General features: G+C 49.9%; 2 protein-coding genes and 2 long non-coding RNA genes across 7 annotated transcripts in view; 1 reads left to right on the top strand and 3 right to left on the bottom strand.

Annotated features, from left to right (window-relative positions):
* NELFB (negative elongation factor complex member B) overlaps positions 1–4,047 on the bottom strand; it is a 12,438-nt gene extending 8,391 nt beyond the window's left edge. The window contains exons 1-5 of the mRNA XM_023938072.2: positions 3,697–4,047; positions 3,412–3,575; positions 3,109–3,208; positions 1,706–1,936; positions 575–760 (exon numbers count right to left, since the gene is read on the bottom strand). Of these exons, the coding sequence (XP_023793840.1) occupies positions 575–760; positions 1,706–1,936; positions 3,109–3,208; positions 3,412–3,575; positions 3,697–3,798 (783 nt within the window). The 5' untranslated portion in view covers positions 3,799–4,047. The remainder of the gene's footprint in view (positions 1–574; positions 761–1,705; positions 1,937–3,108; positions 3,209–3,411; positions 3,576–3,696) is intronic.
* Positions 4,014–15,658, top strand: LOC111936922 (ectonucleoside triphosphate diphosphohydrolase 2-like). 2 transcript variants are annotated; one of them, XM_086858726.1, is made up of 10 exons: positions 4,014–4,145; positions 5,334–5,516; positions 7,549–7,666; positions 9,099–9,249; positions 9,985–10,117; positions 11,021–11,248; positions 11,898–12,170; positions 12,439–12,534; positions 13,479–13,610; positions 13,946–15,658. In XM_086858726.1, exons 1-10 carry the CDS (start codon positions 4,122–4,124, stop codon positions 14,171–14,173), a joined length of 1,566 nt encoding a protein of 521 aa, XP_086714852.1. In that variant the 5' UTR covers positions 4,014–4,121; the 3' UTR covers positions 14,174–15,658. The 2 variants fall into 2 exon arrangements, with proteins under 2 accessions (XP_086714852.1, XP_086714851.1); XM_086858725.1 differs by having other exon boundaries at positions 9,958–10,117.
* LOC147649682 (uncharacterized) lies at positions 13,416–14,771 on the bottom strand. The gene is made up of 2 exons (XR_015278304.1): positions 14,664–14,771; positions 13,416–14,588 (listed from the first exon to the last, which is right to left on the bottom strand). It is a non-coding gene; the product is annotated as an uncharacterized LOC147649682 (long non-coding RNA).
* LOC111936923 (uncharacterized) lies at positions 15,595–22,651 on the bottom strand. Of its 3 annotated transcripts, XR_015278303.1 has the most exons (4): positions 21,359–21,394; positions 20,112–21,228; positions 19,058–19,238; positions 15,595–18,867 (listed from the first exon to the last, which is right to left on the bottom strand). It is a non-coding gene; the product is annotated as an uncharacterized LOC111936923 (long non-coding RNA). The 3 variants fall into 3 exon arrangements; XR_015278302.1 differs by lacking the exons at positions 20,112–21,228; positions 21,359–21,394 and adding an exon at positions 22,561–22,651; XR_015278301.1 differs by lacking the exons at positions 20,112–21,228; positions 21,359–21,394 and adding an exon at positions 22,382–22,600.

Genomic DNA, 22,651 nt, shown 5'->3' with positions numbered 1-22,651 from the left:
TCTTGCTTTAGAGCTGTATTACTGAACTATTTTTTAAGCAGAATACATGTAAAACTTAACAATTGCTTCAGGGCAAAAGCCTTGCTCCAGGTCAGTGATGCTACCATGGACAAGGGGCCAGTAACAAGATCCTGCTGTGACATTACCACATCTGTCACTTCCCAATATATGAATAGTTTCATGTTCTCTTATAATTCAATATCCAAAGTATTCACTGTTACACAGACAGTTTATTTACAGATGGAGCATATCCACAACTGGGAGGGAAGCCTGGAGTAAAAGCCTGGGGCCAGCTGATGGTTTCTATTATTTTTGCAGCATCTGCCTGGAACAGATGTCAGATTAGACATTGCTTATAACACTGCCAAAGTACCCTAAATTTGAATGATTCATGGGTTATGAAATGAAAGTAAACTGCTGGTTAACTAAGAAGTTTTCATCTGAAGGTCCAAGGAATATAAAATGATATTTAGGTTCAAGGTCTGAACTCTCTTTATGGAAAGGACTCATCTTGTCTGGGCTTTTTCCAGAATATTCTCCATGAATGCCCCCTTCTGTCCCCCATGATTGGTACCTTGTGGCAGGGATCAACAGTGCAGATCTCACTGATCTCCAGGTCGTGCAGTGACATGAGGAGCTCTGCCCTCAGCGTGCAGTAATGGACGTTCCTGGTGCGCAGGAACAGCGTCCTCAGGAACTGCAGCACCATGTCATAGAGCTTCACGTTCTTCCCGATCATCTGCGTCAGCTTCTGCACCACCTGAGCTCAGAGGGGAAAAATGTGGGCTCAGGACCAAGAGATGCTCTCAATTCTATGCATACACAAATGTAAATTAATTATGTTTTGTGATTTACCAAGACTGAAGCATCTGCAGGGACATGAGCACCTGAAAAGGAACTGTTTACTCCAAGATTTGCAAAAGGATTTGCCCAAGAGATGTTCACCAAATCTTCAACAGCCATAACATGCTTTTGTCTCAACCCACAAGTTTCTTTCTTCTACCATTCTGATTCTACCCCCCTCCCCTCAGGGGGAGTGTGGATGTGTGCTGCTGAGTGTCCAGCTGGGGTTAAAGCACAACTCTGCAGTGCAAACCTGGAGTAAACTGCACAAGGGCACTTACACCAAATTATTCTGAAAGCAAAACAGGCCTGAAGCAGCCCCTCATGTAACAGATGTGCTGCCCTCTCTGGAATTAAAGCTTTATACTACCTTATAGTTAATTTCATTCAAAGAGCAACTTTTCTGGATGCAAATTAACTACAGCTTTCTATATCCCTTTAAAAAGGAACAAAACAGCAACTTCAGTTGAGCTATGTCCACTAAAAAAATTCCCAACAAAGTAAATTTAACATATTAGCAGGCTCAAACTGCTGTGATAGAGATGTTCAGCCTTCAAAACAGCTGAAATCTATTAAAGCCAGACTGAACAACAGAGGAAAGAGCCTGCCCTTTCTTTTTTTAAAGTGCATAAACAGCTTAGAACATTGATCATTTATTATATCAACAACTAAAATAATTCCTGCTGCTTTCATCAAGATGTATAGGAGAAAATGGCCTGGTGTTTCTTGCAAAGAGCTTGTCCAGCTAAGCAACTTCAGCAGCAAAGGTGGGCAGGAGAAAACAGCCCCTGTTAAGTGATGGTTGACTGGAAGCTGATAAATTTTCCTCACCAGCACATTGTGAGGGTTTCCTTGTCCTTACCTCTCCTTGACGTCTCGTTTTGGGAGATGGACTGAAGAAATTTTGCAAGAAGGAAATATCATTGCTGAAGAGAATGTTCTCCTTCTCCAGGATGTATTGCTTCAGCAGGGGTGACACCTCATCCCCAAAGAGAGCCTGGTTGTCCTGCCAGATCTGTCTCTTCACCTCCACAGCACAGGCCTTGTACAGGTCCTTATCAGCCATCACCAGCTTCAGCTTCTTCTCAGGGACCTGCAGTGCACAGAGCAGTTACACAGTGAGCAGCACCTCACCTGCCTGCCTGTCCACAAAACCAAAACTGTCTGCAGAAGGCATCTTAAATCATGGAATCACAGAATATCCTGAGCTGGGAGGGACCCCCAGGATCATCCAGCCCAGCTCCCAGCCCTGCCCAGACCCCCCAACATCCCAGCCTGGGCATCCCTGGAGCTCTGGCAGCCTCGGGGCCGTGCCCATTCCCTGGGGAGCCTGGGCAGTGCCAGCAGCCTCTGGGGGAAGAACCTTGCCCTGCTCTGCAGCCTGAGCCTGGCCTGGCCCAGCTCCAGCCGTTCCCTGGCTGCTGTCCCTGTCCCAGAGCAGAGGGCAGCTCTGCCCTCAGTCTGCTCCAGCTGAACAATCCCAGTGCCCTCAGCTGCTCCTCATGGGCCCCTCCAGACCCTTCCCATCCTTTTAACATTTTCCAACAGCTTTAGATGTTTTTTTATCTTGTGCCCAAACAACCCCAGGACTCAAGGGGAGGCTGCCCCAGTGCAGAGCAGGGAAGGACAATCCTCTCCATGCCCTCAGGCAGTCTGGGCATCCACCCACCCTTAATTCTTCCAAAGAAGAAAAATTATCCACTTTAAATCTCCAGTGCTGAGATTTGAGGTGCTGTTTCTAAACTCAGTAATTTACTGAAGTTCCAGCAGTGTTTTGAATCCATTACCTGAGTGCATGATGCTGTTAGTAAGGACACTCTTAGAGATTTTTGTTTTGCAAACCTGATTCTCCCTCCTGCCTACTTTTAATTGCACTCTTCAAGTCTTAACTTCCACAGAGTCAGAGATTTGTAAATCAGCTGTGGAAAAATGCACCTATCAGCAAACTTGACTTTTTAGGAAGCTCCATGGATTGAAAAAAATAGGGAAATAGTCTCATCTGATTATGAAAATGTAAAATGCTTTTTGAATTAGTCCACTGAATTAATTTTGAATTAGTCCATTAGCAGAATGTATTGAATCTCCAGTCAGTCCCTGACCACACTTGCAGAAGGTGCAGAGGGAGCAGAGCCCACCTGCCAGAGGCACACCAGAGGTGTGACACCAGTGACACACCAGAGATGTGACACCAGTGACACACCAGGGATGTGACACCAGTGACACACCAGAGATGTCACACCAGGCCAACCAGTGCAGTGGTCCCACCTTGGGCAAGTGCTTCATGACACACATGACCACAGGCTGTATCGAGGGCATCTTGACCAGGGAAAAGCTCTTCTCTAGGAGATCTTCCAGCTTCTTGTATCTGAAAATATGGAAAAACACGAGACTAAGTACCAGGGAGCAGTAAAGGAACCAAGTGGCCACCTCAAAGCCACTGGAACTCAGTCCCTGAGGAGCCAAACTCTCCTTTACAGATCATCCATCCACTGCATTGACACACGGAATTCTGTGCAGAATTCATTACACACAGCTCTCCCCAAGGAACCAAGGGGACTGCTCACAAACCTCTCCTCGACCTTCCCCTCCAAAGCGATGGCAGAGACTCTCTCCAGCAGCTTCTCCCGGAGCTCATCGAACACGGACTGGTGGAACTCGAGCCGGGGGGTGCCGTGCAGGTCCAGGAAGGGCAGAGCATACTGCAGCGAGGGCAGCAGCACCCCGTTCTCCGTCTGCAACACACGGGATGACAAATAAAGCGAGGAAACAGCCAGGCAGCACTGGGGGCCATCCCGTGCTCCCTGTCCCCGCACAGCCCGGCCCCACACGGCACCTCCGCGGCGCCCAGCGCACCTGGAACTGCTCGATGGCCTTCAGCGGCTCCGTGCAGTTCGTGAGGGTCTCCTTGAGGTCCTCGCCGTTGGCCACTCCCAGCTCCTGCAGCCCCGCGTACATCTCGGCCTGGCCGGCTCCGCGGGGCCGCTCCCGGCTCAGCTCCAGCTCCCGATCCCGATATCCCGGCCCCGATCCCGATATCCCGGCCCCGATTCCGATATCCCGGCCCCGATCCCGGCCCGGATGCTAATCCCGGCCCCCCGCGCGGTCCGCTCCGCCCCCGCCCCGTGCGGGCCCCGCGCCGCAGCACGAAGGTTCCGCCGCACGAAGGTTCCGCGGGCGCTGCCGTGGGTGTCCCCGGGCTCCCCGCGGCCACCGCGGCCCCAGGAGCTCGGGCAGGGCGGACACGGCTCCAGGAGCCTTTGGACAACGCCCTCAGGCACATGGAATCACAGAATCACGGGATGGTTCGGGTTGGAAGGGACCATAGAGGGTCATCCTGTCCCACCTTCCTTTCCAAGCAGGGTCACCCCAGAGCACACGGCTCAGGATGGCACAGGATTGTGTCCAGAAGGTTCTGGAATCTCTCCAGTGAGGGAGACACCACACCCTGCCTGGGCTGCCTATTCAGTACTTGGTCACGGTCCATGCTCCGACACCACCCTTTAGATACTCAAACACATCCATGAGTTCCCCTCTGGGCTTTCTCTTCTCCAGGCTGAACAAACCCAGCTCCCTCAGCCTTTCCTCACAAGAGAAATATCCCAGAACCTTGACCAACTTAGCATCTCTGCACAGGATCTGCCCCAGCAGTTTCCACATGGTGGGATTTCTGGGGGTGTCCTTTGCAGGGCCAGGGGTTGGATGTGATCCTGGTGGGTCACTTCCAGCTCAGGAGATTCTGTGATTCCATTTTTCTGTGCAGCAAAACTCGGGGTTCCTGGGGGTGCCTGAGGCTTCACAGGCAGACAGCAATGCAAAGGGGAAACGTCACCAAAAAACAGAGAAGTGGCCTTTCCCCAGTCCTGGTTTGATCTTCAGATCTGTGACCAGACATGGGCAATCAGCCAATTGCCTCGGTGTGAGCAGCCACAGAGTTTTCTTCTGAATTTCCATTTCCAGGGACGAGACTTTGTGACACTGTCAGGGGAAAGCAGGCATGTGTTTCATAAAGCCTGAGCCTTGGTTATTTTCCACAGGGAGGCTGTGAGGAGGGGAGGGGGCTCAGGCCCTCAGAAATAAACTAAATCCAGCCACAAGCAGTTCCCCCTCTTCTTCGTTTGGAAGCTCACACTTGCCAGACGTGGAATACCAAAGGGATGAGTTTTGCCTCCTTTCTGCTTATTACACAGCTGAGTTAACCCCACATTTCTGTTTACCTCAACCCGGCTGCCTGGGGCAGTTTCGAGGTTGCAGCGGTGCCGTGGGACGGGCACGGAGCCCTCCTGTTATTTCACAGATATTATTTCACTGTTATTATTTCACAGATATTATTTCACTGTTATTATTCCACTGTTATTATTTGCAGCAGCGATGGAAGGGAAAGAAGAGCTGCCTGACGCATCCTGGCCCACACGTCCTTGTGGTCCCTGTGGCTTGGGGCTGGGCTGAGCTCAGAGCCTGGCCCCAACCACGCCTTTCTGCTCTTTTTAAAGGTTGTTAAAGCAGCCGCTGTCAGTTTGCTGCTCCGCTGCTTCCTCCTGTGTGAAAGGAGAAATCTCTTCATGTCCTGGCGTGAGCTCCTTCCCCCCTGGCTGGTGATCGTAGCGGGGCTGACGGGCATCCTGCTGCTCTGTGTCTCCACCAAAGATGTGCCTGTGGCCCCGCTCAGGACCAAGGTAAGGGATCTCCAGGGGTGACAAGGCAGTTAAACTGGGCTGTTTTGTTGCTTTTGATGTTATTTTATTATTGAGCTACTTACAAACCGAGGAGGGAACTGGAACAAGACTGTCAGGACAGGTTGGCATCTTTCAGCACTGTAGGTTTTTGAACCAGAAACAAGCCCACCCCTCTGGTTGGTCGGGAAATACAGACTGGATATGGTCCATGGATCAGTGGAGATGCTCAAGCAGGATGAGGGAGGCAGCCCATGGCAGGAGCTGTGCCTGAGAAACAGGGAACCAGTGGTGTCAGAGCAGGGAAAGAGCTAGGTCCCTCTCAAAAGTCAGTAGGAATGTGCCCCTGAACTGCTGCTTCTCTTTTAAATTGTCTTTTTTGCCTTCTTCTCTTTGGTCTTGTTTTGATTTCAAAGAGCCAGCATGCTCCTCACAGCTGGGTCAGGTCTAGGGCGGTTAATGCCCATCTCCTCTGTCTCTTGATGCTTGTGTTGCTGAGGTGAGCTCAGAGGCACACCATGGTTTAACCCAGCTGAGGGAGGTTATCCTGTGTGTTTAAAGATAGCAGCCCTCCTCCATGTTCCTCTCAGAAATAAAACTGGATTAAAAACCCCCTTATTGCTCCACGTTCTGTCCTTTCCTGGTGTTGAGCTGGACATAAATGTGGTCATCTCTCCCCTTCTCCCTTGTGCTCCCAGCAGCAGCCTCTAATTCTCTGAAGGAGGGAAAAAAAAAATAAATAAATCCACATTTCTCCACCAATGCCATTTCTTTCTTCCTCTTCTGCAGCAGCCAACGTGTCCCTGCTAGAAATCTGAGCTGTCACTGGTGTGGGAGGGTGCCAGCAGGCTCGGGCAGGGAGCAAAATCCTTCTTCCTCATTGCTGCTCCAGCCCAGCCCCACCAGCCCCTGGCCTGGGTGCCAGGACTGGTGCAACTGGGAGCTCCAGGAGGGCAGCAGCCAGCCAGCCTCGCTCAGAGGCTGCAGCCAGCTCTGTCTGGTGCTGAAACCCTTCTGGTGGCATTAACATCAACCTCTCAGGAGGTTTCTCCTCCCACTCAGTCACAGCTCTATTTGTGTGTGAGATACAGCTTCGACCACGCACTACCAGGGAGCTCATGAGTTTCTTTCCTGTCTGTGTAGGAGATATCCCAAACTGGGGTCATGCAATAGGGGGCAGAGGAGCCCTGGGCTAACTCTGGAGCTATTTTGGGTGTGGGGACATCCAGGGCTGTGCTGCAGGGTAGTCCAGTGGCCTCCACTTGCTCACACTCATATACTGGGAGCAGCAAGGCTTGGTCAGCAGCAAACAGACAAACACTGGAGACAAAGAGACAGAGCCCTTGGCTTGGGCAATAGCAGAGCTGCCAGGGGACAGGGGGCTGAGCTGGTCACGTTCACTGCTGTTCCTGCCAAGACATCATCTCTGTCTCTGAGGGGCTTCTGTGTTGTACAGTGCCTGTGCTGGTTGCTGCAGCTCCTGCAGCTCCGCACACGTCGGGGCAAACGCAGCCTGTGTCACACCATCGCTGCAGTGGGACATCAAAGAGACACAGGGGTCCTGGCTTCCTCGGGACAAGCGAGCTGCAGCCCTCCAATTCCTGCACAAAAGCCTGAGCAAACCAATCAGCAGCAGTTTGAGTCCAGAATCATTGCAGAACTCATATAGTGCCATCTCCCACTGCTTCAGGACCTGTTTTTCCTGAGCTCCAGGTGGCTCAGCTCTCAGGGGAAGCCTTCTGCCTGGTTTCAGGAGCAGCTCCAGCACATACCACAGCAGGGCTGATGTATTTCTGGGCATTTCTCCATTCCTGCTGCTCCTCATATATATTCAGAAATGCAGATGGTTGCCTGCAAATCCTCATCATCTTCTGGCTTCGCCTGTTCTTTGAATGTAGCAATCAAACTCAAACACTGCAGTGCAAGCCCAGGGATCACTCAGAACACCTACATATATATATATCTATAACCCTACAATATCAATCAGCATGCATTCAGTAGTGGTTTCCAGTAGAATGTTTTGGGGTTTTTCCAGTATGGCATTGTTCTGGATGCTGGCCCATCCCGCACCATCCTGTTCATCTACCAGTGGACAACCAGCAAGGCAAACAAGACTGGGGTGATCAGAGGATGCAGTTCCTGTCCTGTGCAAGGTAAGGTGCCCAATTCCTGCTCAGTGGTCTGTGGGACTGGTATAGGATGGATGGAAAACCTGTGCACAGACCAGGGCCATGAATTCCTTGGCTCCTGCACCACCCAGCTGTGCAGGGAAATAGCGAAGCACGAGTTGTTTATTTTCAGCATGGCTCTTCTCGACTGGGCAGGTTTAGCCACACACAGATGGACATCAGGCATTGGCAGTAGCAGGATTTTGGGGCTGCTGCACCAGGGAAGCAGGCAGAGAGGATGAGGTTTGTCCTGATGTCCACATGGACCAGTGGTGAAGTCAAGGTTGCTTGGAGCTTCTCACCCAGGAGAGGCAGCAAACAGCAGTGGAGACAAATCTGACTGCAGGATGGCTCCTGGCATCTTCTGCCTCCTCCTGACTGGAGCAGTAAGTGGGGTGGCTCCAAGACAATAGAGCATAAGTTCAGCTTGCCTTTAGGTGTCACATTTCAGAGAATGTGGGGGTTTTCCTCACAAATTTGAATCAGTTTGGCCCCGCCAATGCCAGCTGAGAGGGTTTCAGGCATTAATGCATGGGGTTTCCTTCCCTTCTAATCTTGCTTTGATGTTAAAGCCTGGTCGTAGTGGGGTGCTGGGAAGGACTGAGCAGTGTGCTGTGGGAGGGCAGCAAGCAGGGAACAGGGTTGGTGCCCTTGCAGGCTGTAAACAGCACAAGTCACACACAGAAGATGCAAGAAGAGCTCCCTGAAACCCTGAACGTGTCCCTCGTTCAGCAGCTGGGTTAAGCAGCAGCTCTGTGAGGCAGTTTGGTGTCAGCAGCAGCACAAGAGGCCCAGGCAGGTCTCCAGCCCAGGTGTGGGTGGCCTTGTCTGCATGGCAGCACAGCCACAGCCCTGCAGGGAAGCTGCAGCTCAGCCCTGCACAGGGCCCCAGAGAGCAAAGCATGTGGTGAGGGGATCAGGAGGATGGGGAAGAAAGGCTCTTCCTGGGTAGTAGCTCAAAACCAACATTCAAGACCCCAGTGACTTGCTGGAAAAACGAGTCAAGGCTGGCACACAGCTTCCCTCTGCAGGGGTGTCTTGTTTGCCAGCAGGGGCTCGGTGGCCAGAGGAGAAGGTGACACATCAGCCTCTGTGTGTCCTTTGCTTATTTTTATAGCAACTAAAGCCACGTTTCCTCCTCTGTGGGCTGAGACAGCCTCAGCTGTTGCAGCAGTCATGTGGCTGGTATAGCTGTCTCAGCTGCAGAGCTAGGTTAGTCTTAGTATAATTTGGGATTTCTGTACACACGTGTTTTGGTCCCAGTTCCGTATTTTAGCAGGATGGATGCCTGGAAGACCTCCTTCATTCCACCTGTGACAGGTTCTGTCATGTCCTAGGACAGCAATCTCTGGGTTAACAGCTCTCACAGTTATCCTGTAACTTCCCTTAAAATTCTATTCTGTTTCATGGTCCTCAGGTCCAGGAGTCTCCAGCTACTCCGACTCTCCTCAGAAAGCTGGGAAGAGCTTGGAGCCGTGTTTGAACTGGGCCCAGAATGAGATCCCAGCAGAGCAGCACAGCCAAACCCCCCTGTACTTGGGAGCCACCACCAGCATGAGGCAGCTGAAGTGAGTGAATGTTGCAAACCCACACCCAGAGATCAGCACATCTCACCCTGTCTGCTCTGCAGTGTGAGCCATCCCTAATCTGCTAGTCAGGTAAATCTGCCTCAAGCCCTGGAGCATGGCATGGCTGTGTCTCCACGTGTTGCCCCAGGCAGCCATGAAGATGACAGTCCTGCAATGGCTGCCAGGCTGGTCTCCTTCACAATTACACTTTCACAATTAGTGCTTAGGAAAGCACCCATCAGTCTGGAATCTCAAGTGTTTTCAGTTTTCAGCCCACATGGGCTTGCAGGAGTGTTTCTTTTCAGCAAGTTGGAAATGGTGGTGGGAAGGTTCACCTTATCACACGCACTTTTGTGGACCCTCTTCTCAGTCACCACATTACTGAGACCTTTATCTCCTTTTAGACATTGGGGAAAAGTAAGGTCTGGAGGGGTCAGGCCAGTGGGATTTCCTCAGTGACAGAGGGTACTAAGGTCCTAAATTCTTAAATGGTGGCACAATTGTTCAAACCATCTGTCTGCTATTCTTGCCTCCAGTGCCATGAGAGGGGAGAGGGAAGCAGCAGCAGGAGTGGGATTGTCACTGTGTCTCTGGGCTATTACCCAAAGGAGGGAGCACAGCAGAAGCCCTGCAGTGTCCCCTCACTGCAGGCTGCTCCTGGCAGGGTCCTGTAACATCAAATGTGCTTTATTTTTCTTTTGTGTTTAGCCTCACCCATCCCATCCTCTCTGACAGTCTCCTTGCAGCTCTGACTGGCACTCTGAAGTCATCCCCCTTCAGCTTTCAAGGGGCACAAATCCTGTCCAGCCCAGAGGAAGAAGCATTCAATTGGGTTGCTGTTAACTATGTCCTGGAGAACTTCTTCAAGGTAAAGGATGATTCTCCCTGGGGCACACAGAGCTGTGCTGAGTAGCTCCTGCTAACAGACAGCCTCAGAGACAAGAGGTGGGATGGTAAACCCCTGTACTTAAAACAATGTTTCAGCACAACTTCCACTGCCTTTCAGAGGAGGCAGCCTAGATCCTCACCCAGCTGGCTGAGGTGAGGCCCTGGCACAGAGAAGCTGTGGCTGCCCTGTTCCCCCCATCCCTGGAAGTGTCCAAGGCCAGGTTGGATGGGGCTTGGAGCAACCTGGGATAGTGGGAGACAGAAATGTGGGTTAGACTGAGTTATTCCTCATCAGGGATGTGAAAAGCAGCTCTGATAACCAGCAGCAAGCACACAGTGGTTAGGGAAATGTCAGACCTTTTAACAATACAGCCTCCCCCAGCCAGGCACAGAGTGTTTACCCCATGTAAATTCTCCTGCCTGTGCTGCCAACTTCAGCATCACCAAAGTCAGTTCTGCAAGACTGCAGGAGATGCTGCCATAGGGTTCTCCTGACAGAAGAATTGCTTTAGCATCAAGGCAGCATTTGAAACCCAAATCTGCCCTCTTGGAAATGTCCCTGCCACCATTCCCAGCACCCTCTCCACTGTCCCTTTCTCCTGCCTGCTGAGACCACTGCCTGGTGCAGCCACCCAGGCTGGGCAGCCCTGTTTGTCCCCACAGGCTGTGGGAAGGCTCTGTGCAGGTGGCAGTGCCTGTACAATGTCTCCTCTGTTCCCTCTGAAGCCACTGGTTCAGCATCCTTATGTCCTGTGGGCAAAAAAGAGTTGGGCTGTGGGCACCATCCAGCTGTTTTCTCTCTCTGTGCACTAATGCTGGCACTTGGCTGTGACTGAGACACAGAAGTCTCAAGGATTGACCTCTCTTGTTCTTTTTGGGTCAGTATGACTGGCGAGGACAGTTGGTCCCCTCCAGGAAGGGAATGGCAGGAGTCCTGTCCGTGGGAGGAACCTCAGCACAGCTCACTTCTGAGCTGGAAGAAGAGAAGCAGGCCCCAGAGGAGGGAGTGAGGCTGCAGCTCTATGGGCAGACACACAGGGTGCACACCCGCCAGTGCCCCTGCCACGGCACAGAGCAGCTCCGCCACAGGCTGCTCTCCGTGCTCATCCAGGTCAGTGTCTGCCCAGGGGCACAACATCACTAAATGACAGCTGCACAGGGTGTGCTAATGGGCAAGGTGTCAGTCACTTCAAAGTCAATCCCTCTTTAGTACAGGTTGTTTGCATATATTAGAAAAAGCCAGCGCATTTGTAAAACTTTCTCTCCCTCCAAGTAGACACACAGGCACCAGTTCAAGGGTTTCCAACTCACAGATTCTATTTGGCTCCTACTTAATACACACAAGCAAAAAATTGCTCTCCAGAGGTGTCAATATCACTTTCAGGGTGAGGAGAGGCAAGGATTGCATTGGCTCCTAGGAACTGCTCCCCCATCCAAGAATGGGAGCACCCAGGAACCAACTGGGACCTTCCATCTGGGGTATTTCCTTTGCTGACTTTAACCCTGAAGCATCTTTAAAAGAGCAATATTTCACTTTGAAAACATGCAGGTGTTTTGGTTCTTCCAAACTCTATTTCACTTGGGGAATGGGGGGAGGAAAAGAATGGTAAAGGATGGTACAAACTCAAGAATCACCTTAGTCCTCATCAAAACCGCGTTTTTCAGGAATTAACTGCTCCCTGCCCATTCACTTTCCTCCCTATAAATCCCACTTGCCTGAATGTCTTGCTGCCTCTGTCCTTGTTTCATTCTGCCTCCAGGATCAGAGAAGTGCTAAAACCATCTCCAACCCCTGCTGGCCCCTCACCTACTCCCAGGAAGTGCAGTGGCAGTCAGTGCATGCTGGGCCTTGTGCTGCCAGTGATGACACACGGGACATCCCTGGCCCCAAGGAGGTCTTCAACATCACGGGCTCCAGCAACCCCACAGCCTGCATCAGCCTCGTGCAAAGCCTGCTCAACTCTTCCTCCTCCTGCAGCTTCTCCAAGCATTCCCCCAGCAGTGGTCTCAAGCCCCTTCAGACCAGGTTTCTGGTGAGTTCTCATTTACAGTGGGGTAAGCAGCTGGTGTGAGGAACCCATGAGATGGAACCAGTTTGAGCATTAATAAATACAGTGGGAACATCCAGACCCTGACACTCCTGCTCTCTCATCATTGCCACACGGGTGTTCAAGCATGGACCACTGTTTTCCCACAGTGACTGTGGGGGAGCTTTTTTCATCTGTGTCTCCTCAATGTCTGCTGCTGAGAGCAGCTCTGGGGCTCCATGGAGCCTGATGATTATTTCTGCTGCTGTTGTAGGTGGTTTCTGAGGCCATGGACTTCATGAGAGGAACTGTACCTTCTCCTGACTTGGGTCAGGCTGTCAAGAGGCTGTGTGGGATGTCCATCAAAGAGGTAACTGTGGAATAACTTTGTGTGCAGGGAGAGTGAGAAGCAAGGAGCAGTTTGTTGCAAAAGTCCTCAGGGCTCAGCCTGACAGAGTTGTAACTTACTAGCTCACTCAGGGAAAAATTTGGATTTGTCTGGATTTTGTGGGTTTTGGTTTTTTGTGGGGCTTTTCTTTGGTGGTTTTTTTTTTTTTTCTTACTTTAAGGAAATAGGGTCCACTTATTTTCCTTCCTCTCAAATCCCAGCTGCTGCTGGTAACACCTGGACCAAATTAAATGAAAAACCACAAATACCTTTTACAGTATTTTAAAGAGTAAACAGGAAGGTTTTCTACTCACTCCTGTACATCACCTTGGTCTTGCTGTTACCCTTCTGTCCTTAAGTGCAAGGGACATGTCCACTCAGACTCCAGGGCTGTTCCCATTTCACCTGGCCCCAAGCCAGGGGAATTTGTCAGTTCTTTCCATGAGTTGGTGGTTATGAGGTCACCCTCATTTGCACTTACACTGATGGAGCATCCACAGTAACATTCAAATGGGACAATTTCTCCAGGGTTTGTTAATGAGCCCATAAGCAGTCCCCTAAAGCAGTCTCTTCTGGAAGGAGGAGAAAGATCCCAATGTTCCAGTTGGGAGAAAGGCTGCAGCATCTGCTCAACCTAATTAGAGAGTAGGGAATCAATCCTACCAAGCAATTCACCAGCAAGGCAACCTGGCTGGCTGTCCTGCTGCTCATGGATCTGGCTTAATAAGGTGGGAAGAAAAGCAGTAATATATTTCTACCCCAGAGCCCAAAATGTGGTTTCAGTCTGCACAGGAGACAAACCCCTCCTCCAGTCCCACAGTCAGTCTCAGGACAGGAAAGGAGAAGCTGTAACAGGCCTGAAATTCAGCTACTGGGTATTTACTTCTTTTATTTCCTTTTTTATTTTTTCCTGGAAATGGCACCAGCTGATTAGGGAGTCCCAAGCAAGCCTGGATATACTTGTTGATTACTGCACTGTGTCTGCCTTCATCTTCCATCTCAGTACAACAGGATACACGCTCGACTTTGACCGGCCTGCTTGGACTGCATTCCAGAAGGTCAGTTCCTACAGCACAGTGCTCCCAGTTAGCAGGAGGACTGGTCCCAGTACAGCCAGCCTGTTCCCACACTGACAAGCCATAACCAGCTGGGCTTCTCCAGTGGGATGGTTTTGCAAAATGGATTCACAGTTGTGATAAGCAAGAAAATCAGTGTCAGAGAGCCAGAGATGACACCTGTTCATGTGTACTCGAGGCACTGAGACTGGGAGAGCTCCTCATTTCAAGCTAAATCCTGGACCAGTCTCAGATAATACAAAGCCTTGCATTCAAGCACAGAAACACAGCTGGGGTCCAGGCTCTTCTCTTCTGACCTCTCTTTTTTATTTCAATAGATGGGTGATAGATCATCTGGCTGGACTCTTGGGTACCTGCTGAGTCTGACCAGCAGCATCCCCCAGGACAGCCCAAGCTTCCTCAAGGGGATTGAGCCGGGGGTCTGGTCCTTGCTCCTCATCCTCTTCGTCGTGCTGCTCATGGGCTCCTTCATGCGCATCTCGTACCGAGTGATGGTCAAGGACAGCAGCTCCAGTCACAGGAACAGCAGAGTCTTTGATGACTGACAGTTTTCTGTGACTCAAGACTCTCATCAGAGCACAGTTAACAGGGTCCAGACAGAAATCACAGAGGTGTAAGTCACTGGAGGATGAAAGTGATTTTCCTGCAGGGCTCCCAGCAACTTGCTGGTACTTGCACTGCTGTACTTTGAGACAATGGATCCTGCTCCACAGGAGGTTTGTGATTCCTGGTGGATGGCAAGCTATTCATTCTCCAAACAAGAACAGCCTGCATGGCTCTTCCTTGGGCTACAGCTGGGATTACTCATGTCAAACATGAAATGATGCCTCTGAGCAGGCAGGCCCTAAGCTATTGTGAAGTTAATATTGTATAATCAGTCAAATCAGAAGAGGTGATGTCTGAAAAAAGTGCTCTGTCCTCTTCTGTGTCCTCTCAAGAGAGATGATACATTAGTGAAGACTGGAAGAGCATTAAAATACAGAATCCAACAGCCAACAGCTCCCATATTCTAGGGGAAATGCAGGTATTTTCTACCTGATATGTCTGTGCTTCCATCTCAGTGGTGGTGGCCACATGCCCCTTCTAATGAACGCTCCTACTGACCAGGAATCCTCCAAAACAAATCCTTCTTAGTCTTGGCCTCTACAAAATGCACATAGGATCAAAGGAGAAACAAAAGGCACAGACACACAGCTGAGTTTTTGTCTCCCAGCTGAGTCACAGCTACACAGCGTTAAAATTGCCAATTTAAACTCTTTAGCAAGGACTCAAATTAACACATTTAATTTCATGTGTGCTAAAGCTGAGCTCATGCTGGGCTGAGGTTCACCTGTTTGTTCATTGGCACTGACCTGCTTCTCTTGCTGACTCTGGAAGTGTCTCAGCTGACACTGTCCTTTAGACCAGAGCAGACTCAGGAACAGAAGCTTTCCTAATTGTCACTTTCATACTAGACCATGACCAGAGTTACTTTATGATTTAATAATCAGGATTCCCCTAGGACCTGGCAGTCATCCTGGCTCCTCTGCTCTGCTCTGTATGTCTGAAGGATGAGGTGCTGTACAAATTCTGTGTTACTGTGGAGAAAAGGGATCAATTCACAAATACTGGCCTTCGACTAAAGCTTTAGAGCTCACTCCTCAACTGCTTCAGAGACTTAAAACACACAGACTGTTAAGAGCCTCAGGGACAAGTGTCTCCAAGGCTTTTCAGACCACTTTAAACAGAAATGTAAATGCTCACAGATACAGTGATGTGCCTTGCAGGATTTTTAAAGCTACCATGGCACCTAAATCCTTTCAAATCTGATTATTCATCCCTTGTGCTCCCAACTGATAATATAGGACACACACACCCCATAATATTGGGGCATTCATGTATTTTTCAGGCAAATTAATGAAGGTTTGGAACCTGCCAGTCAAGTTTAGAGGGGTGTGGAAACAGACTTAAACAAGCTTCATATTCATTTCTTTGAGTTGCATGTTAGATATTTTTAATTATATCATGTCATTAAAGATGTTTTAATAGACTGTCTGTGTTATTCTTGGCAAGAGATGAAAGCAGGGGGGTTATTGTGAACACAGTGTCTCAGTGAGCAGGATGGGGGTGCTGCTGCTGCCTCTACTCAAGAGCTGTTTTGCTGTGTACTTTTGGGGTACACAATGAGAACCCCTGAAGGCACTTTCTTTCCAGTGAAAAAGATTTCAGATAACCTGACTGCTGATATTTAGTTGATGAGAGACGTGCCTACACCTTTTGATGTGTTCTTTGCTCAAACCATCTGAAGAAGAGAGGAGGCATCCAGGCAAGGTGGCATAGAAAAAAATAAAGAGGTTATCATGGAGTCAGTAATATCAGGGAAATTCCTGAGACTTCATTCATTCTGCACCTGGAAATGCAATCCTTTAACAGAGCTCTGGCTCAGTGACCTGGCAGCAGGGGGGAGCTCTGGGATTCTCAGCTGAGATTTGGAACCTGCTGAGGAAGAATCCTACCACTGTCAGAAATGGAAACAAGCCAGTGAGACACCAGCAACTCCTGGACTCCAGGAGCTCTGGCCTGTCAGTCACTGCACCTTCTTGACTTGGAATAAATCACAGGGTCCAAGAGAAAAGGATATCAGCCAGACCTGCCCAAGCTCTTGTTTAGAAGCTTTGGGACTTCCACACAGATAATGAGTGAGTAATTAGGCAATGAGCTCAGCGTGGCCTCCTGACACTTCACTTTTGCCTTGCACATGCCACTGAATTAAATCCCTGCCCCTTGAGCCACCCTGACACTGAACCACTGCTCTGCCATGCAAAAACCCACAACCATTTCTTTTTCTGACACATAAAAACATTTACAGATGTATCTACTAGATTATAAAATAGATTGGGATTTTAAAGCTGGTGTTTTGGTAATAAAAAAAAAGGCATAAAATAACAAAATGGGGAACCTATGAGAAGAAAGGATATTAATACTGGTAACATTCCTTCCTCCCAGCTCTCTGTAGAGCAGATTGTTCATGTCAGCCCCACAATAAGTTTGCAGAATAAATCCCCAGATTGCCTGGAATCAGAAATCTACTTAAAAGGAGATTCTAGGTGAACTCACTCACTTTGAAACAAAGATGCTTACAGGCATTTGGTTACAATTCACTGTGGATATAATAAATAATGAAGATTTTCTAACTGTCTGTAAATTCTTTATGTTTATACACAGGGCTCTCACTTCACTCAGGCTGAACCATGGCAGAGATCTTCTGGCAGATAATAAAGCCTGCTCATGTGCAGCTCTGCTGCTGTCAGCAAATACCAATAAGAAGAAAATAAAAAGTATTAGATCCAAAAATTGACACCAGAAAGCACTTTCTCTGTTTTAGCTCCAGACACACAACAGGGTGACTGACCTGCTCCTGGCTATGGGGCTTAACTGTCATTTAGGCATCCCAAAGCACCATGGATTCTCAACCAGTACATCCCATCTGGGTTGTCCCAGTGAATATTGAGAGAATTAGTTTGTTACCTGCAGCTCCACTCTGCAGTACCCACAGGGCCTGAATTGTTTCTTTCTTCCCATTCTGACATACCCAGGCTCTCTGTGGTAGGAGAAACCCAAGTTGAGGCCTTGGAATCCACAACCACTTGTGGAGCAAATCCAGCAGAAGATGAGAGGAGTGACTTTTATGGATGGCTGGATTTAGTATCAGTATATTTTCATGTTGTTCTTCTACCCTGCCTCTGATCCTGTATCTGAATCTTTCCAGAGAAGCAGGCAGCCATATGATGTTTATATCCTACCTCATGGACTGTCACTCCTACTTCAAGAGCTAATTCTGAACACACTGAAGAAAAACAGGCCTGAAGAATCAGAAAATCTGCAAATTTTTTTTTGCCACAGCTTTCTTAATATAAAAGTCCTTTCACAATGCCATCAAACCCAGGCAAGTCACAGTGTTTTGGTGCTTTCCAAGTGCAGACATGACTGTGTACTTGTACACTGAGGTGACCAGGTGTCCTCCATGTGAGATACTCAGAGCCCTCCTGCAGGCAGGTGCTGTCAGATCCCTGTTGAAGCCCGACAAACACAGAACAGGAACTGCTGCTCCCCGAGTAGTGTGCAATGCCAGGGATCAGTCACGAGAGGGAGGCTGGCAGAGCTCCCCGGGAAAGCCTCAGGAAATCTCTGACACAGCCAGCAGCTTCTCCCACCACAAATGACACCAATTAGCGAGGAGGCTTCTCTGGGAAGCAGGGGAAAGACACTGTGGTATGGAAGGTCTCTGTGTGGGATGTGAAAGCTGCTCTGACCAGGGATTGAAGAAGCCATGGCATTGGAAGAGGTCCTCTATGCAGGGAGACAGGCACTAGCAGGGAGGATGGATGAAGGCTCTTTTGGAAACAAGAGGGAGAAAGAATAATCCCTGCCAGGAAGAGGAGTGCCCTGGGAATGAAAAGGAGGTTTGAGAGAGACAGAGGAATGATAAAATCAGCTCCTGTGTGAAGGAAAGCTTATTTTTGTTCACAGCAGGGGTGTCACCATATGTGCACCTCATGACCAAATTAGTCAGCACTTGGTGGAAAGTCTCAGGAGAAACAGATCCTCCACGTGGAAGAAGGCAACAGCTACCAGGCTTATCACTGGACAAGGAACAGCAGCAAAGCTGTGGAACCTTCATGGGAACAATGTTCAAAGTTCACAGGTTTTAAAGATGAAAGAGATGTAAATGGCCAAGTAATGCTGAACATTACATAAAGTAAAAGCTGGTGTAGCATTACTTTGTCTCACAGTATCATGGAAAATGTTAAACAGTCCTGGAGTGAAAGCTCTGAAGGGACACACTCATGGCTTTGTGAATGGAGTTATTCACTGGAAATCATCAAACCAAATGGAAGGAGCTCTTCTTCCACACAGATCATGGTTAAACCACTTATCAGGCTGTTTATGGCAAAAGTTTACATGGCTGCAAAAAGTGATTAGATAAATTCGTAATAACCCATTTGGACTATTAAACAGAATGTTGCTTGTGGCTGAAGGATTGCCCGAACCACCTGCCACATCCATATCTGTCTGCCCTGTTCCTCTTTGGTAACTGCTGCAGAGCATTAGGCATTGGCTTGGGTGGACCTGTGGCTGGATCCCATTCAGCTGTTCTGATTTCCCTCAGGCAGGAATCCCACAACTGCATCGCTCACTCACTGGTTTCTGGAAGCAGCCTCTCACCTCCATAGCTTCAATTTCACAGGAGCAATACTTTCTGGAAAACAAGACTGTTTATCCTTAGAAGTAGCAATCAGATGAGAATAAGAAAACACCTGCACATAGCCACAGCTCACTTCAGTGTTACCATAAACCTGGAACAACCCCAATACCAAAAGCCCTCTGGTTCTGGAGGCAGCTCCCACCCACCTCCACCTCTCCCTTAACTCAGAACTTCAGGTTTTTACCTAGAGAAACAGAACGAATTCTGTGATTTCTGGCTCCTGCCAGCCCCAGGTAGAGGCTCAGTTCAGACTGGATCCTGTTTCACAGACACAGGCTGCAATCTCGCTGGTTAAGCACCAAGAGAGGAACGACAGTCGCTGTCTGCCTGGGAGGGATCAGCTCTGTACTCACACGCAGAGAACACTGGGGAAGGCAATATGCAAAAATGAAAAGAAAGTCCCTCCCCACTCTGTTCAAACCAATTGTGTTTACAGCAAAATCTGTTTCCAAGCCAAAAGCAATACACTTAGTTACAAAACAAAAACGCAATAAAAAGATTTTTTTTAAACCCTAATACATAATTCAACAAAACAGAATATTATTTCCAACTTGTTTTAACTTCCCTGTGTCTATCTTGGGGTTATACCCAGGGTCTTTGGCCATGTAACACTGCCCCAATGTTTTTTAGGACCCCTCTTACAGCATTAATTTAAGCAGCACTTAGAGATGGGATCTGCCCCTAAATGAGGTGAAACCTCCTTGCTTGTCACTTGCAGCAGAGTTTGAAGAGAGCATTCAAAGTAATCAAATGCCAGCTAAGACAGACGTCTGCAATGAAAACACGATGTGGGAGCACAAACATCCCACCTCAGTGCTGGTCCTTTCTCTGTCCTCTCAGCCACTAGAAATGCACTTCGGTATTTGGCTCAGGCAGGACCATGGAATGTGCAGCTTTTTATCCCAGAATTTGCCTCACACTCAGTATTCCATGCAGAGGCTTGCCTTGGGAGGAATGCTCCATGTGAGCCAGGGTTCTGGCACAGACCTGCTGTGGCACTTGCCAGCTCACCTCCTGGCACAGACTAATTAATGCTGGCCTGCCACAGCATTAGAAACAGCAGGGCTGGCATGGTCAGCAGCTCCAGCAGCTCTCCATGGAGATTCCTGACTGTGTTCCTTCTCAGAGACATCTTAGAAGTACTGGCATTTTACTTAAATTTAAAAAATGGAAAAATATTTAAGATAGAATTGTCATTTCCTGTGGAAGTGCACGTAGCTAAGAACAGAAATACTCACTGACTAGGCTAGGATTAGCAGAAAATTAATGATGCACAAATAATGTGTCCTCCATGGATATTCAGGTGGCTGAACCTCCTGGGGAAACCTCTGGAAGCTCAGAGAGCAAAGTTTAGCTCCTCCACAGGGTCCTGGCCCTGCTCCAGGGAGCGATCCCGCTGGTGTTCTGCAGACAGGTATGGGAGCCTTAACCGAGCAGAGCATTTCCACTCTCACACTCCCTCTGGGAATGCTGGGGGTGGCAACAATTGCTCACTCCACACATTACAGAGCAGCTTCCCAAACATGAAAGGCAGGGCAGGCTGGAGTAGAGGCTGTGGGAAGCACCAAGTGAGGACGTGGATGACACTAATGCACAGGCCTTTGCTTTCTGGCCCTGGCTGGAAAAAACCCAAACCTGTATCTGCATTAAATACAGCAGCAATTGTACCAGAAAACCTCCCCCAAGCCCTGCAGTGGCTCCCCCTCTCCATCTCAGGGCAGGTTTTCCAGGGTTTCCCGAGCACACGTGCCTGTGAACGCTGTGCTGAGCACAGCTGATGAGAATTGATGCTGAATGTCCCTTCCCGAACAGCACAACACAGGCAACACACTCTACATTCCCCGGTTTTAATCAGAAAGAAGTCAGGATTCCTTTTGTACATTACTCTGAAGAGACAGCATCACATCCTGCAGGAAAAGCTGTCTTTACTGATTAGCACAGCCTTGTGTGAAATCTTGAGCAAGTCTTATCCAGATTCATCCTGGCTGCCTTTGGTACCTAAATGATGCTGCAGTTTTTGGAATTGGTCACCTCAAACAGCATCACAGAGAACAGAGGACTGCTCTGAGCTGAAGCAGGCCAAGCCATCCCTTTCCACTGATTCCAGTGTGAACACTATTCAATCGATGCCTGTAATTAGTGGGATAAATCTGGACCCTAATGCCTCTGCATTACTCAGCTATCTCAGAGGGAACTGCAGAAACCTCCTGCATTCCAGCTGCGGATGTGAAGGATGAGATGTGTGTGTCTCCCCAGCCACCTTGGAGGCCGACACAGGCCTTTCCCAGGACCCTCTCAGGTCACTCCTGATGCTCTGGGGCTGCTCCAAGTGTTCCTGCACTCCTTCCAGCACCTCTGCAGGAATATGTTGTTTATGTGCCAGAAATATCGATCCTCATAACCTTTACATTAAGCCAACTACCAGAGGCCGTTCAACCTCCAGCCAAAGACTTCACAGAGCTTCTATATCCTGCCACCTCCTCACCTGACCCAGGCACAGGATTGGATTATTGTTATCCAGGCACAGATTCCGGGCTGTGTACAAGCCGTTTGTGTGTCACACAGAGCTGGCCTGTGTCAGCAGAATTGAGGTCATGGCTGCATTTGCCTCAGCCCACCCCACGGCAAGGCAGCAGGATGAGACTCCCTGCCTTGGGAGCTCCATTAGGAGCCTCTTTCAAGTCTTTCCTACAGTATGAAACAAGAAGAGATGCTGGGACTTGTAGATCCAGCCGGCATCACAATGAATACACACAACCATAAAAAGATTCTGCTGAAACAATAATCAAATATGCTTAATAAAACTGTGACCAATAGATGCACTGTCTGGGCAAGAATGTGCTCACAAAGCTGGGAGGTAGAATAAGGGACAAGGAAAGGCAAGGGTGGTATTTAACCAGCATGAGGCGTCTGGCTGCCTCATGACGGGGCTGTAGTACCCACACACAGCCCAGGATGGAGGTGTCCATGTGGGGAAGCCCTGGTAAGCAACGTCTACCTCAGATCCCCTCACGGACAGGAGCCCGTCACTGGGGCCTTCCCCTCACATCACAAAAGCTTCTACAGAGCTGCCACTGCACGGCTCAGAGCAGCCCTAAGCCCTCACAGCCCCTCACAGCAGCCCAGGGTCCCCCTCTGCCTCCACAGCCCTCACACTTCCCTCACAGACCCTCGAGCTCCCACAGTCTTCTCCCAGCTGCCAGACCCCCTGAGCCCCCACAGGAGCCAGATTCCCTGAGCCCTCAGAGCCCCTCTCACCCTCCCGAGCCCTCACACACCCCCCACACCGCCCGCCCCAGCCCCTTCCCGCCACCCGCCCGCGCTGTCGCCATGACAACGCGCGCGCGCGCGGCCCCGCCACCCTCGGGCGGGACCGCGCGCCAGAAACTGCTGGAACGTCGCTGCAGCCCGCGCGTGCGCACGCGGGCTCCTTCCCCCACCCGCTGCGGCGCCGGCTGGAGCGGGACGGGGAGCACGGGCAGGGAAGGAAGGAGGGAGGGAGTCCTGCCTGAAGGAGTGGAGACACGGGGTGGAGGGGAAGCGCTGGGGACCCGCGGGGAACCCGCCCTGTCCCGCAGTGAGGAGGAGCCGCCGCCTCCGCTGCGCAAAGCGCGCACTCGGGTCTGTGAATGGGCGGCTGCGGCGGCCACCGCCCAGAGCCCGCTGCGGAGTCACTGCGACGGTTACCAGGGCACTTCGTTCTCCGCCAATCAAACGGCGTTAACTCATCCCCCAGGGCCGGCGGCCAATCGGCTTCGACATCAATCATTCAATTGGG

The sequence above is a fragment of the Cyanistes caeruleus genome, chromosome 20 (genome assembly GCF_971803275.1).
Source record: "Cyanistes caeruleus chromosome 20, bCyaCae1.hap1.1, whole genome shotgun sequence".
In the NCBI taxonomy this organism is placed as follows: Eukaryota; Metazoa; Chordata; class Aves; order Passeriformes; family Paridae; genus Cyanistes; species Cyanistes caeruleus.
The sequence above is the reverse complement of the archived record's forward strand: the minus strand, read 5'-3'. Positions and strand labels throughout refer to the sequence as shown.